At 42.8% G+C, this 12,495-nt stretch overlaps 1 protein-coding gene across 3 annotated transcripts in view; it reads right to left on the reverse strand.

Moving 5' to 3' along the window:
* Positions 1-11,509, reverse strand: part of XPO6 (exportin 6) — a 28,271-nt gene extending 16,762 nt beyond the window's left edge. Inside the window, exons 1-11 of one of the 3 annotated variants that reach the window (XM_063430536.1) lie at positions 11,275-11,509; positions 10,688-10,778; positions 7,706-7,818; positions 7,078-7,275; positions 6,834-6,993; positions 5,957-6,034; positions 4,094-4,598; positions 3,588-3,714; positions 3,379-3,488; positions 2,382-2,490; positions 1,320-1,412 (exon numbers count right to left, since the gene is read on the reverse strand). In XM_063430536.1, the coding sequence (XP_063286606.1) occupies positions 1,320-1,412; positions 2,382-2,490; positions 3,379-3,488; positions 3,588-3,714; positions 4,094-4,598; positions 5,957-6,034; positions 6,834-6,993; positions 7,078-7,275; positions 7,706-7,818; positions 10,688-10,778; positions 11,275-11,277 (1,587 nt within the window). In that variant the 5' untranslated portion in view covers positions 11,278-11,509. The remainder of the gene's footprint in view (positions 1-1,319; positions 1,413-2,381; positions 2,491-3,378; positions 3,489-3,587; positions 3,715-4,093; positions 4,599-5,956; positions 6,035-6,833; positions 6,994-7,077; positions 7,276-7,705; positions 7,819-10,687; positions 10,779-11,274) is intronic. The other 2 variants (XM_063430535.1, XM_063430537.1) reach the window with 2 other exon arrangements.
* Between the last annotated feature and the right edge of the window lie 986 nt (positions 11,510-12,495).

The following is a 12,495-nucleotide window of genomic DNA, read 5'->3' on the forward strand; positions in this document are numbered from 1 at the left end:
TGGAAATGTCCAGATTGGGCCCAATTAGACATTTTCCCTCCCCGGTGTCATGTGACTCGTTCGTGTTACAAAGTCTCAGGTGTGTTAAATTTGGTGTTATCGCTCTCACACTCTCTCATACTGGTCACTGTTAGTTCAACATGGCACCTCATGGCAAAGTACTCTCTGAGGATCTGAAAAAAAGAATTGTTGCTCTACATAAAGATGGCCCAGGCTATAAGAAGATTGCCAAGACCCTGAAACTGAGCTGCAGCATGATGGGCAAGACCATACAGCGGTTTCACAGGACAGGTTCCACCCAGAACAGGCCAGCATTGCTGCAGAGGTTGAAGGGTTGGTGGTGGGGAAGGGGGAGGGAACAACGACAGCCTATCAGTACTCCAACCATACGCCGCACACTGCATCAAATTGGTCTGCATTGCTGTCGTCCTAGAAGCAAGCCTCTTCTAAAGATTCACAAGAAAGCCCTCAAACAGTTTGCTGAAGACAAGCAGACTAAGGACATGGATTACTGGAACCATTTCCTGTGGTCTGAAGAGACCAAAGTAAAGTTATTTGGTTCAGATGGTGTCAAGCTTGTGTGGCAGCAACCAGGTGAAGAAAAGTGTGTCTTGCCTACAGTCAAGCATGGTGGTGGGAGTGTCATGGTCTGGACCTGCATGAGTGCTGCTAGCACTGGGGAGCTACAGTTTATTGAGGGAACTATGAATGCCAACATATACTGTGACATACTGAAGCAGAGCATGATCCCCTCCCTTCGGAGACTGGGCAGGGCAGTATTCCAACATGAAAATGTCCTCAAACACACCCCCAAAACGACCACTGCCTTGCTAAAGAAGCTGAAGGTAAAGGTGATGGACTGGCCACGTATGTGGGGCATCCTCAAATGGAAGGTGGGAGACCGCAAGGTCTCTAACATCCACCAGCTCCGTGATGTTGTCATGGAGGAGTGGAAGAGGACTCCAGTGGCAACCGGTAAAGCTCTGCTGAACTCCATGCCCATGAGGGTTAAGGCAGTGCTGGAAAATAATGGTGGCCGCACAAAATATTGACACCTTACGCCCAATTTGGACATTTCCAATTAGGGGTGTACTCACTTTTGTTGCCAACGGTTTAGACAAGAATGGCTGTGTGTAGAGTTATTTTGAGGGGACAGCCTTTATATAGGCAGTACACTTACTACTTTACATTGTAACGGAGTAATTTCTTCAGTGTTGTCACATGAAAAGATACAATAAAATATTTACAAAAATGTGAAGAGTGTACTCACTTTTGTGAGATACTATATGTGGGAATCACAATTTAGTTGCAGTTATTACCAGAGTGGAGAAGGCATGGGTGGGGAGCAGCTCCATGATCTTGGCCACCACTTCCAAGCTGTGACGAAGGTATCTCTGCCACTCTGTCTGCTGCTGTGAAACAAAAGGTAAATACAAGTTAGGCATACCATTAGGTACACAAAGGGCCATCTTGTTTGCAAGATCTACCATGTAATCACTGACATGCCAATTCTACATGCTGATGGGAAGCACGTGGAAAAGGGTCTGCTCCCCATTTTAAAGAAATGTATATGATTACATGCAGTCTTAAAGGACCACTCTAGGCACCCAGACGACTTCAGCTTAATGAAGTGGTCTGGGTGCCAGGTACCTCTAGGATTAACCCTTTTTTTTATAAACATAGCAGTTTCAGAGAAACTGCTATGTTTATAATGAGGGTTAATCCAGCCTCCAAATCCTCTAGTGGCTGTCTCATTGACAGCCGCTAGAGGCGCTTGCGTGCTTCTCACTGTGAAAATCACAGTGAGAGCACGCAAGCGTCCATAGGAAAGCATTGTAAATGCTTTCCGATGCGACCGGCTGAATGCGAGCGCGGCTCCTGCCGCGCATGCGCATTCAGCCGATGACGTCGCGATCAAGATGGAGAGGAGGAGGAAAGCTCCCCGCCCGGCGCTGGAAAAAGAGGTAAGTTTAACCCCTTCCTCTCTCCAGAGCCCGGCGGGAGGGGGTCCCTGAGGGTGGGGGCACCCTCAGGGTACTCTAGTGCCAGGAAAACGAGTATGTTTTCCTGGCACTAGAGTGGTCCTTTAAGCCTGCAATACAAACATTTTCTCTGAAACTGCAATGTTTTCAGCTGCCGGGTTAATGTGACAAGGACTGTGGACACAGACCACTTCAATGAGATGCAGTTGTCTGGGTGCCTTAAGTTTCCCTTTAATAACAATTTAGAAGAAGATATTGGGAGATCTGCAAACATGACATTGTAAATGTGTTCGGATAGATAAGATAGGAAATCTGGCACTTCCTCAATCAAATTTTTTTCCCTGCAATCTTTATGGCTGATGTCTCTCTATTAATAAGACCCAGGCCCCTCGTTCTTACATCATCATCCAGCGTCTCATCATCCAACTCTTCCAGCTGCGTCTGGTTATATCGAAACTGAATTCGGTTCAGCACTTCTGTGAGCAGCAATGTCAAGGCATCCTCGTACCTACAGAGTAGAGAAAAGTAAAAATATACAGTCCAAGAAAATAAAAAACACACCAATATCACCACTCATTCAAAACAATCATCAAGCATCCTCCCCAATGCTACGTACACAACAAAGTATTTTCAGCAGATATAAACCCACTTTGCTTTTCTTTGTTCACTGAGGCAGACTGTTTAAAAGGAAGACAAGTGTCCAACTTGTCCGAAGACAGCCTCTGAAACACGTTCAGAGTTCTTCACTAAACAGCCGACTCTTGGGAATTCCCCGAGGAAGTGTTACAGCTCAGGCCAAAATAGCCGCTCTGTGAAAATTCTACAGTCAGCCATGTTTCCAGCTGGCCTATTCTGACCTTTCCAACAGTTTAGTGACTAGCTCAAATATTGTACTTTACGCACAGGATTATTTACTAAAGTGGGTAATGAGGAAGCTGGGAAGAGCAGCCAAAACAGGGTTTCAGTTCTACTATTGTGACCTAAAACTTGATATTTAATTTAAATTCCTACAAATTCACACTTTAGTAAATATTCCTGGAGGCAAAAGGACTTCTCCATATGGTCTTTAATTTTAAAAACGTGTGCAGCAACTAAAGGGGAATTGCACCTTTAAGTACAGGCATCGCTACAGGGGGACATGGTTGGGGCCAATGGGGCTTCCCGGATGCAGAGTCGGAGTAGGGAGAACTTGGTCTCCTCCTTTTAACTGCATGCGAGGGTTACCATAGCAACTCTCTAATACATGCCCCTGCTGGAATGAGCGGTCTGCACCCACTAAGGGCTCAGACAAGCATGTTCTCCCACTGGATCACCAGTGATAAGGATTCCCCCCTACCTATCCATGGTTTTAAGGAGGGGGAAATAAACACTTTTTAAAAAATTATTTTTCACCCACCTGCTGAGAATGGCTTCTCTGTCTTCTAGACGGTTCCTGATCTTGTTTGTCAGGTAGTCCAGAAATAAGGCCCAGATATCCAGACAAGACAGGTAACCCTCATGTGTTGGCTGAAGGGACAGATAAGGGGCATTGAATATTGAGGGTCTGCATTTGATAGTCCAGCACTACAGCAGGCTTACAAAGAAAATGAGATTAAACACACATACCTGGTGAAAGGTATATTTAAACAAGAGAGAGAGGAACTCAACAACGGGGAACTGGGCATTGCACTCTATCCGCCGCAAATGGACACTGACAAAGAGCCGCAGGAAATCTGTGAACTTTTCCACGTAACTGTAAGCACAATGATTAGAATGACCACAGAGAGCTGGAGTTATTTACATTAACAAACCCAAATCAAGTAGCTGAACTGAACAGATGTGAGGAAGACAGGATGTATTATTAATCTCTAATTGTTTCTACTGAAACCTTATGGAATCCTGACAAACAGAACAGCCAGGAAGACACTAGGACCATGCTGCATTCCATGAAATGAAATTTTAATCCCAAACATCAAGATGAACATAAACAACTAAATAAACTTCTCCTTCCAAAGGAGGATCTCCAGTAATGGACCTAGACAGTTCCCCCTCTTGGTAGTCAAATGTTTTGATTTCCTTTTCTACTCCGCCCAGCACAGCTGCAGTTATTGTAGGGGGAAACAAGGCATCACCTCTCGTCAAGCTCCTCCAGCCGATTGCGAATGCTATGGGCATTTGTCTCCCGGGTTATCCTCTGCAGGAGGTAGAAAGTCTGCTGGCACACACGTAGCAAATATTCCTGGAACTCCAGTGGAACACAGTTCTTGCACATCAGCTCATTAATACAAGACATTGCCAATACCCCCAACTTATCGCAGTCTCGCTGGGACGTGGGCAATATGGAGGGCAGAGGGGGGCTGCTACTGCCCCCATTAAGAGTCACAGAGGTGGAGTTGGTGGTGGCAATGTTTGAGGTCCGTCGTGATCGGACATCACAGCCTAGACGTGCAAAGTGGAAGATTGTTGTAAGTAGGGATGGGGTGATGCTGGCAGAAAGGGGGATCCAGCTGAAGAGGTGTGAGAGACATTCGAGAGCCAGGGCACAGACTCGTTCACTCTCGGCCTCAAGGCTTGGAGAAGGTTGGCTCAGTTGCTTTGCCAGGCTGGGTGTGTGAACAAGGTTACTGAGGAGGTCATCTGAAATAAAATATACAATAAAAAAAAAAATATTAAACAGAAAACAAGTAGATGGAAAACACACATAGAAATGGCTGACAGTTATTTACTAAAGTGAGAATTCCAAGTGAATTTAAATTTAAGGTAACAAAAACAAACTAGAAACCGTCTCTAAGTTAGTTCTCGATTCAGCTTCTGGATTTAAATTTGAAATGCACTTTAGTGAATGGGCCCCTTGGAGAGAGACAGTGTTAGTTCTACATAGTTTCCATGGATCGCAGTGTTGTATCCACACGCATAAGCAAGAAAACAAGCAAGGACGCCGGGTCCTGCCTGATCAAGTACCAGGAGCTGGAGATGGACTTCTCGTGACAGATAGCAGTATCCAAAACGCTGAGCTTCAGATAAAGTATATTCCCATGGCCTTCGCAGACCACTCATGTCAGGTTACATGGGTCATAGCAAAATGTGCCAAGACCGAGAAAAGAAACAGCAGTTTGAATACTATCATTATGACATCTTTCCCTTTTGAGATAAGGATTTATTCTTTGCTTTTTAAACATGTGAAAATACATTTAAAGTAGGGTTGTTCACTAAATCTGGAATTGTGAGAATTCACCAAAGAATCTAAAAAAAAGTTAAGGCCAGAATAGCTAAGCTGGATAATACGTCCACTCTGGACTAAAGTTTTTATTTTCTGACAAATCGTGCTTTAACAAATTGTCCTAGAAGCAAAAGTTAAAAACATTAAAATGCTGTGTGAACGTAGATGTATTCGAGAGATAGATCCACTTTAACCCTTTGTCTGGCCACAGATCAAGCCACATTGCATGCACCCCAGACAGACAATGAAGACATTCAGCTGTGTTGCAAAAAAGAAACTATGAGCTCTTTATAACAGGAAGGAAGTATGCAACATACACACTTATCTAAAGACGAAATGACATACGCAGCATGTCTTCAAGCATCACACAGGAAGACGTGCATTAGACAGCGCACACACAGAAAAAGAAACTTGAAAACAAAAACTACATTACACGCTCAAAGAAAGTCAGTTTACAGACAACTGGAAAATAAATAATGAAAATATTAAAAAGTGACTTTATGACAATTGTTGGTTGGATGGAATGAATACTGCAATGCGTACAAGCATCAAATTAAATTTCTCAGGCTAGGTCACACTACCAAAAGTACACACAGTGACAGAGAAACAAAAGAGAAGACGCCTTTATTAAAAAGCAGGAAGGAAAACAAGAAAAGTATTAATGTGATTTTTAAAAGAAGAATTCATGCAATAAGTGTTAGGAGCCATCAGTTCTATATATATATATATATATGTTATATGCCTGTGTTAATGCGGCATTTAACAGCCAGCTCACCAGCATCTGATGCAGTGGGAGAGGGAGGGGGAGTTGCCGCGGTAACGCTGTGCTTATCCCAAATACTCTCCAGGACACCTGTGGGGGGGAAAAAATTAATTTACAGTGAATGAAGCCACATGTAAAGGAAAGGAAGAGAAATTAAAATTAGGGTAATTGAGATCATGATTCCGGTTGATCCACCCCAAAGATTTAGCATTGCAAGTGACTATCAGGATGTCAGTAAACAGGGGGCATTGTCGGGTCTACCTCGCGGATGGTATAATAAACAAACATAGTCAGTAAGGAGTTGCAGAGTTTGTGTTTTCTTTTTCCTCTGTTAACACACAAAGATTCGTGACAGAGCCCAGCCAAGGTAAAAAGTTGAATTGGGGTTAACTCTCAGAAGATACATTTCTAAATCGTGGTGCTGCCGTAAAGACCAAAATATATACAAAACACAGATTAGGGAACAGTGCGCACACACACACACACACACACAAAAAAAAAAAAAAATGTTTTTAAACAAAACCGTTTTACATTTTACAAGGCTACTTAAAATAACATGTCTTAGCAAACAACAATGGGGATTCAGTTACACCATATGCAACCCACATTTTCCTGTGTAGATTTGGAATCCAGACCACATTCCTTTCGGGTCGAGTACCCCATCTATCCACTATGGGTGCCCCTTTGGAGGGGACTACAGGAAAACACAGATTGAGAGAGTATTTGGAAGCAGTTTAAGCGGTACATATTGCAGTTAGCATGTTAATCTCCCATGCGAACATTAGTGTGAGGCCCACCAATATTGGGATACTGTGATGTAGTGGTGGGCTTAACACAATATGGCCAATATGGTGTAACTGAGAGCCCAGCCAAGGTCCCATGTGGTTACCTGTAAGAAGCCCGAGAACAGTTGGCACTTGCTCTAGTAATAGTTTCCGCAGCTCTTCTTTCCTGGTCACACTGAGGTCCTCTCTGGGACAGGCCAATTCCTCAGATGCAGTTTTCAGCATGATGAGTCCAAGAGGGGCAGTGCTGGGTGTCTGGATAAGCTGTACATGTTCAGAGACAGAGAGAGTAAAGAAGGGTTGCAGAGATACCTGGCCAACTCATGTCATTCCACTGTCAAAGCTCACCTGCAAAATGTTGGTGAAAAAGTCATGGTAGAACATGGGCCAGTCCTGCCTTCCCATGTCCACAATCACCTTGCACAGCTTGTTGCAGATGAAGCTGGGAAGGTTTTTGTGCTGAGCAAGCAGAAGTTTGGGCAGGGAGCTACGGATCTCCATCTTCTCCTCGGAAGGAACCCCCAACCACATCTTATTGATCAGGTTCTAAAAGAACAACCAAAAAGCAACAACATAATATGAACTAAATTCTGGAAACTTTATACAGGTCCTGAGACCTGACTGTGCACGGAGAGTGAGATCCAGCAATGGTACTTATCACAGCATTAATACATGACTTACCCAGATAAACCACGTGACTAATCTCATGGCTGCCTATTCTAACGCTAAGCTATGAAATTTTTATAATTTAAAAAAAAGACGGGCAACATTTACAACCCCAACTGCAAAGACTTATGAAGTCCACGTTGTTAGACACGTCTGCAGATGGACTGTACAAAAAAAATAAATAAAATATATATATATATATATATATTATATATATATATAATAATACAAAAAACAGTTGTCAAATAGTCCAACATGTGCATAAAATGGAATGAGTAGCTTCTGGGCTGTCCGAAATGGAATCACTCACCTCAAAAACGCTGAGGCTGTACATTAAGACATAGTCACTGTGTGAGCTGGACAGGAAATAGAAACAGAACCTCCATGCTCCAAGCTGCTGAGCAAAGTTATTCAGGAGCGACTCTGTGAACAAGGAGGAAAGAGACAGTGTGAACATGCGTACAAGATGGCAGATACTCCGATAAGCAAAAATAACTTACTATAGATTTACTACAGCGAACAGGATTGTTTTCGGTCATTGCTGGCAGTGCCATGTTTTTGGGCACAGACATAGACCTATGTAATTTCTTTGTTACCAATAATTAAAATACACAGAGGTTTATTTTTCTTCTCCAATATGTTAAATATTTGTCTCTGTGTGTAAAGATCCCCGATAGTGACTGTAGGGTGCAAGGTAAGGTGAGTTTTACTTACCTGAACCGGTCGGTCCATCAGGGCTGCTGCCATGGTCTCCCTGCTGGTTCTCTTCAGCTCCTGGTGTTTTATCGGTCAGGAGCCCGTTGTAGTGTTGTACTTGTGCATGCACGGAGGTCTAGGGAAGATCCAGCGAGACCCTCCATAGACAATTCCCCTACAGCAGTCATTAGTGACAATTGTGGGAAACGACCCTTCTTGACGGCGGCAGCTCCGCCCAGTGTCGAGAAGTGTCAGACGTAGGGAAAAATACAGAGACAAAGTAGTCGCTACTTTGTCTTAGTAGATCTTTTGACTGCATTGGGATTTCAGTGACACTTAAACACAGACGGAGTGAGTATTGTATAAATGTTTTCTGAACTGCTAATTTCACATATATGAAGTATTAATAAATAAAACAAAAAAATATATTTAAAAAGTGAAAAACTAATAAATCACGACAAACAACCCACGAAAGAGTACCTGGCAAGCTAACAGACGCCACTGCTAATGACAACTTAGTTACAGCTGCGTATGCTTATAGCCGCTACAAAGGCTCTCACAGAGAGAAACAAGGGAGTCTGTAACCTTTAATAGCAGTACAAGGGTGGGCTCCCCAAGTGAAATTACAATGTAGAGGTAGGTGGGAATAGAGCTGCACTGATAAGCAGCTGGATCAAGGATAGGGGTACCGGAAGCTCCAAGCAATATAAACGTATCCAAGGGACATATGGGTGTCCCCTTAAAAGCACACTTCTAAATATCAATAACTTTCTACTCATATTCATACTGCATTTTTCCCCACATTTAATTTTCTTTTACTAAAAACAACAAAATAAATACATATGATTCTACATTCAACTCCACCCCCTTAGCGATGGCTCCTCTTTTCACAAATCAACTTCCTTATTAGATGTACTCTGGGTACATACCCTGCTAGTGAGAGATCAGTGTGCTCCATGCTGCTGACATCACTCCACCCCACAGCCAGTCAGTGCCTTATAATCAGCCCCCTTAGCATGGCTGTGGGGAAGTGGACAGTGATTGGCTGCGGGGTAGAGTGAAGCCAGTAGTTCAGCTCACACTGATCTTTCATTGGCTGAGATATGCTGCTTACCTTTCGATCATTAAAAGAGAATCTGACTATGGCGCAAGGTTTTTGCAAAACTAAGGAGATTTGTACAGGGAGAAATATTGCACAAATATGAACAAAAAACAAATGCACTTAAACGTTTTGCTTTTGCCAAGATCATTCCTTTAAGAAGATGCAAAATTGAAAGGGTGCAAACCGAAGTAGGTTTTGGGCAAGTTTGAATGGCTGACAAATATACATTTTTAGCCTTTTCTCTTTAGAGGCAACAACAAACGCTGCCTTCAGCCAATAACAAGTGAATGGACAGAACATCGGAAGACAATCAGCTGCTTCATCATTGTGCTGAAGGTTATACAAACGGTGTTTTTCTTAACAAGCAAGAAAATGCCCACTGCCTACAACTGTTACAGCCCACGGTGAGCAACACAAAAAAGTGATGAGTCATGAATTCAACATACGGTATGTAGACAAAGCAGATGCCAAGGCCTGCGATGACATCAGTGAATGGACAAAAGGTGAAGAATTAAAAAAAGACCACAAATTATTTCTAAGTATTGAAAAAAAAAAAAAATTATATCTATACACACAACAAAATAATACTGACTTATATGAGCTTTTAGACATCCGGATCTTAACAGAAACAAGCTTGCTGTATTTGCACCACTGGATCACTATTGGCACCCATTAAAATAAATACGCAACTCAACATAACCAGTGGTTATGGTTCCAAGAGTGCCCCGGTGTAAGGTGCTAGACCATTTTAGAGTGTTTTGATCACCTTGGATTTGCCAGGAGCTGCTCCCCACCTGCACAATCTCAGCCAAACAACCAGAAGCTTCTATTTAGGAGCTTCCATTGGCTACCCCTTGACTGAGAGAGTCAGCTGACTACTTTCAGCTAATGAGCCAAGCCCCGCACTGTTGGGTTTAGCTCTGACAGAGGTAGTGACTCCCAGCAAACGCAAGACAAGATGTCAAACCGTTCTAAAAACATTGGGGGAGGATCAGAACACTGAGGTGGATATAGAGCATTGAGTGTTCAATTAAGGAACACTAAGCACCATAAATACTACAGCTCGCTGTAATGGTGCAGTGAGTAATAGATTCTGTCACACTCCCAATTTCAACCGGCTTGGAGGGGGGGGGGGAAAACCATAAAACAACACACTTCTCTGTTGAAAAGCAAGGTTATAAAATTGCTTATCTATAAATTCAGGCATATCTAACAGCGTAAAATCCTTCCTATTGCAAGGCATGTCCACAAGACAAGTTTTAGTATAGTTCCAGAGGCCCTTCTACCATTATTGCCAACAATCAGATTTTGTTAAAATAAAATAAAACTAGATCAAGGCTTGTCAAGGTGCTCCTAAAACCAACAGATTCTAGAGTGCATATGGGTTCAGTCACACCAAGTTTCATGTTAATGCTCGCAGTTTTCCTATAGTTTCAGGTATGCTAACCCTGCAAGAGCCCCCATTTTTACTACTTGTGCTTCTGCTTGACTCACCTATTTCTCTTTTACGCTCATTGGTCGTGCCAGTGTGAAAGAATTCACTCATCAGACTCTCCAGAGCTCGCAACGAAGCCTCCTCAGATGCCTGTAGACAGACCGATGGTAAATATTATTATTTATTTGTTTTAAACATTGATTTCAAACCCAAAGAACACTTACAATAATGCCCGCAATACAAAACTTGAATTAAAACGATAACCCAAATTTACAGTTCTTAGTCATTAAGAATGCACTCCTGACCCCAGAAACATGCACTGATTGACCCAGTAATTCTACCTTAAAGGTACAGGGCTATTAAACACAATGCACTTACTGGTTTATTAACGGGACCTGCAAAACTTAGGCTTAAATAGTCAAACTATAAAAATGGCAGAAAATTAATTTCGTATCTGCAGGAGGAATTTTCCTCATTTTTTTTGTATTTGTTAAGAGTGTGTTACATGAAAAAAGTTGTACAGCCCTCTCCACTGTAAAATGGACATCCTGCTATAAACAAACTGTTTTGCATCTATTTCACGGATGCTACCAGTCACTGAAATGCCATTACAAATAACATTGATAGAAAACACTTTATAACTCACCATGTTTTGGCACGGCTGCCTCCTGGTCACTTCGTGCCACTGTTCTGTCCCAGGGTCATGTCACACAGCCAAGCTGCTGAGATACTTAACCCCCATGTAAGTAATAGACAAAATAAGCAGCCTGTCTCCCTTACTCAACCAGCACTGGTAAGCAAAATTCTAGTTTTAGACACCCACTACTTTAAATTTGTTGAAATAACTCCTACTAAGAAAAAAATAAATGCATATGTAACAACTATTCCTACAATGAGAGATCTTAAAACCGAGCTCACTTTGTAAATAAAATTAAAAAAAAACAAAAAACAGCAAACTCCCCTCTCTGTAATTGTAATACCCCTTGAAAGGAGCAAATAAATAATAAGTTTCCCTAAACTGCCCCCAAACAGGGTGCCTGCTATAAAGGCCTCCCCATACCTGAATTGAAACTAAGGGGAGCAGGAGGAAATATGGGTCTCATATGGGGTGTACTATAAAAAGTGAAATAGCATACAAGGCTATTAAAATGAAAACAATTGTTGGCATCAATAAATTATTGGCAGATATGAATCTACAGCAATATAAAATATAATTTAAAATGGGATGGGATACTGGAGGGGAGGGGGAGTAGGTAAACAATCCAGACAAGATACAGGTAGATCCTATGACTAAGTATAGAGGGGAATAAAATACTGGAGTGATAATCTGGGAAGGGGGCGTTTAGGGGGGATATTATCAGATGTGAATATCTCTCTATATATTATAAATTAATTGGGGGGTGGGGACTCTATAGAGAGGATGCTGCCAGCTCCTAATGTGTTTAATGAATGTGAATAAATTGGGAGGTAGGGGGTATTTAGAGGGACATTAGCTGATATGAACAGTTAATGAATTATTGGCCCCCAGGGGCCAGAGATGGAGGAGAGGAGACAGTTACAGCCAGCATGGGGTTTATCAGGGCTGGGGGGGGCCACACCTAGAGGGTCAGGGGTCAACTTCCGCCTCCCTGGAGGCCTAGCAGAGCTGGTTTCCGGTTCCGGTAAAGAAGGTCGGGAAAGGTGGGGGAGGAATGGCGGCGCTTCCGTTAGCTCCCCTTCGCTTTCTCGGTGTCTTCAATCACTGTCACTGCCGTGACAACCCGCCTCGCCGGAAGTCATTCTAACCGGGCCGGGACCGGAACCAATCAGAGAACAACCTAGTGGGGAAAGAGGCGTGGGCATGCAAGCCTGTGGACCAATGAGAAGC

This window comes from Pelobates fuscus, chromosome 8 (genome assembly GCF_036172605.1).
Source record: "Pelobates fuscus isolate aPelFus1 chromosome 8, aPelFus1.pri, whole genome shotgun sequence".
In the NCBI taxonomy this organism is placed as follows: Eukaryota; Metazoa; Chordata; class Amphibia; order Anura; family Pelobatidae; genus Pelobates; species Pelobates fuscus.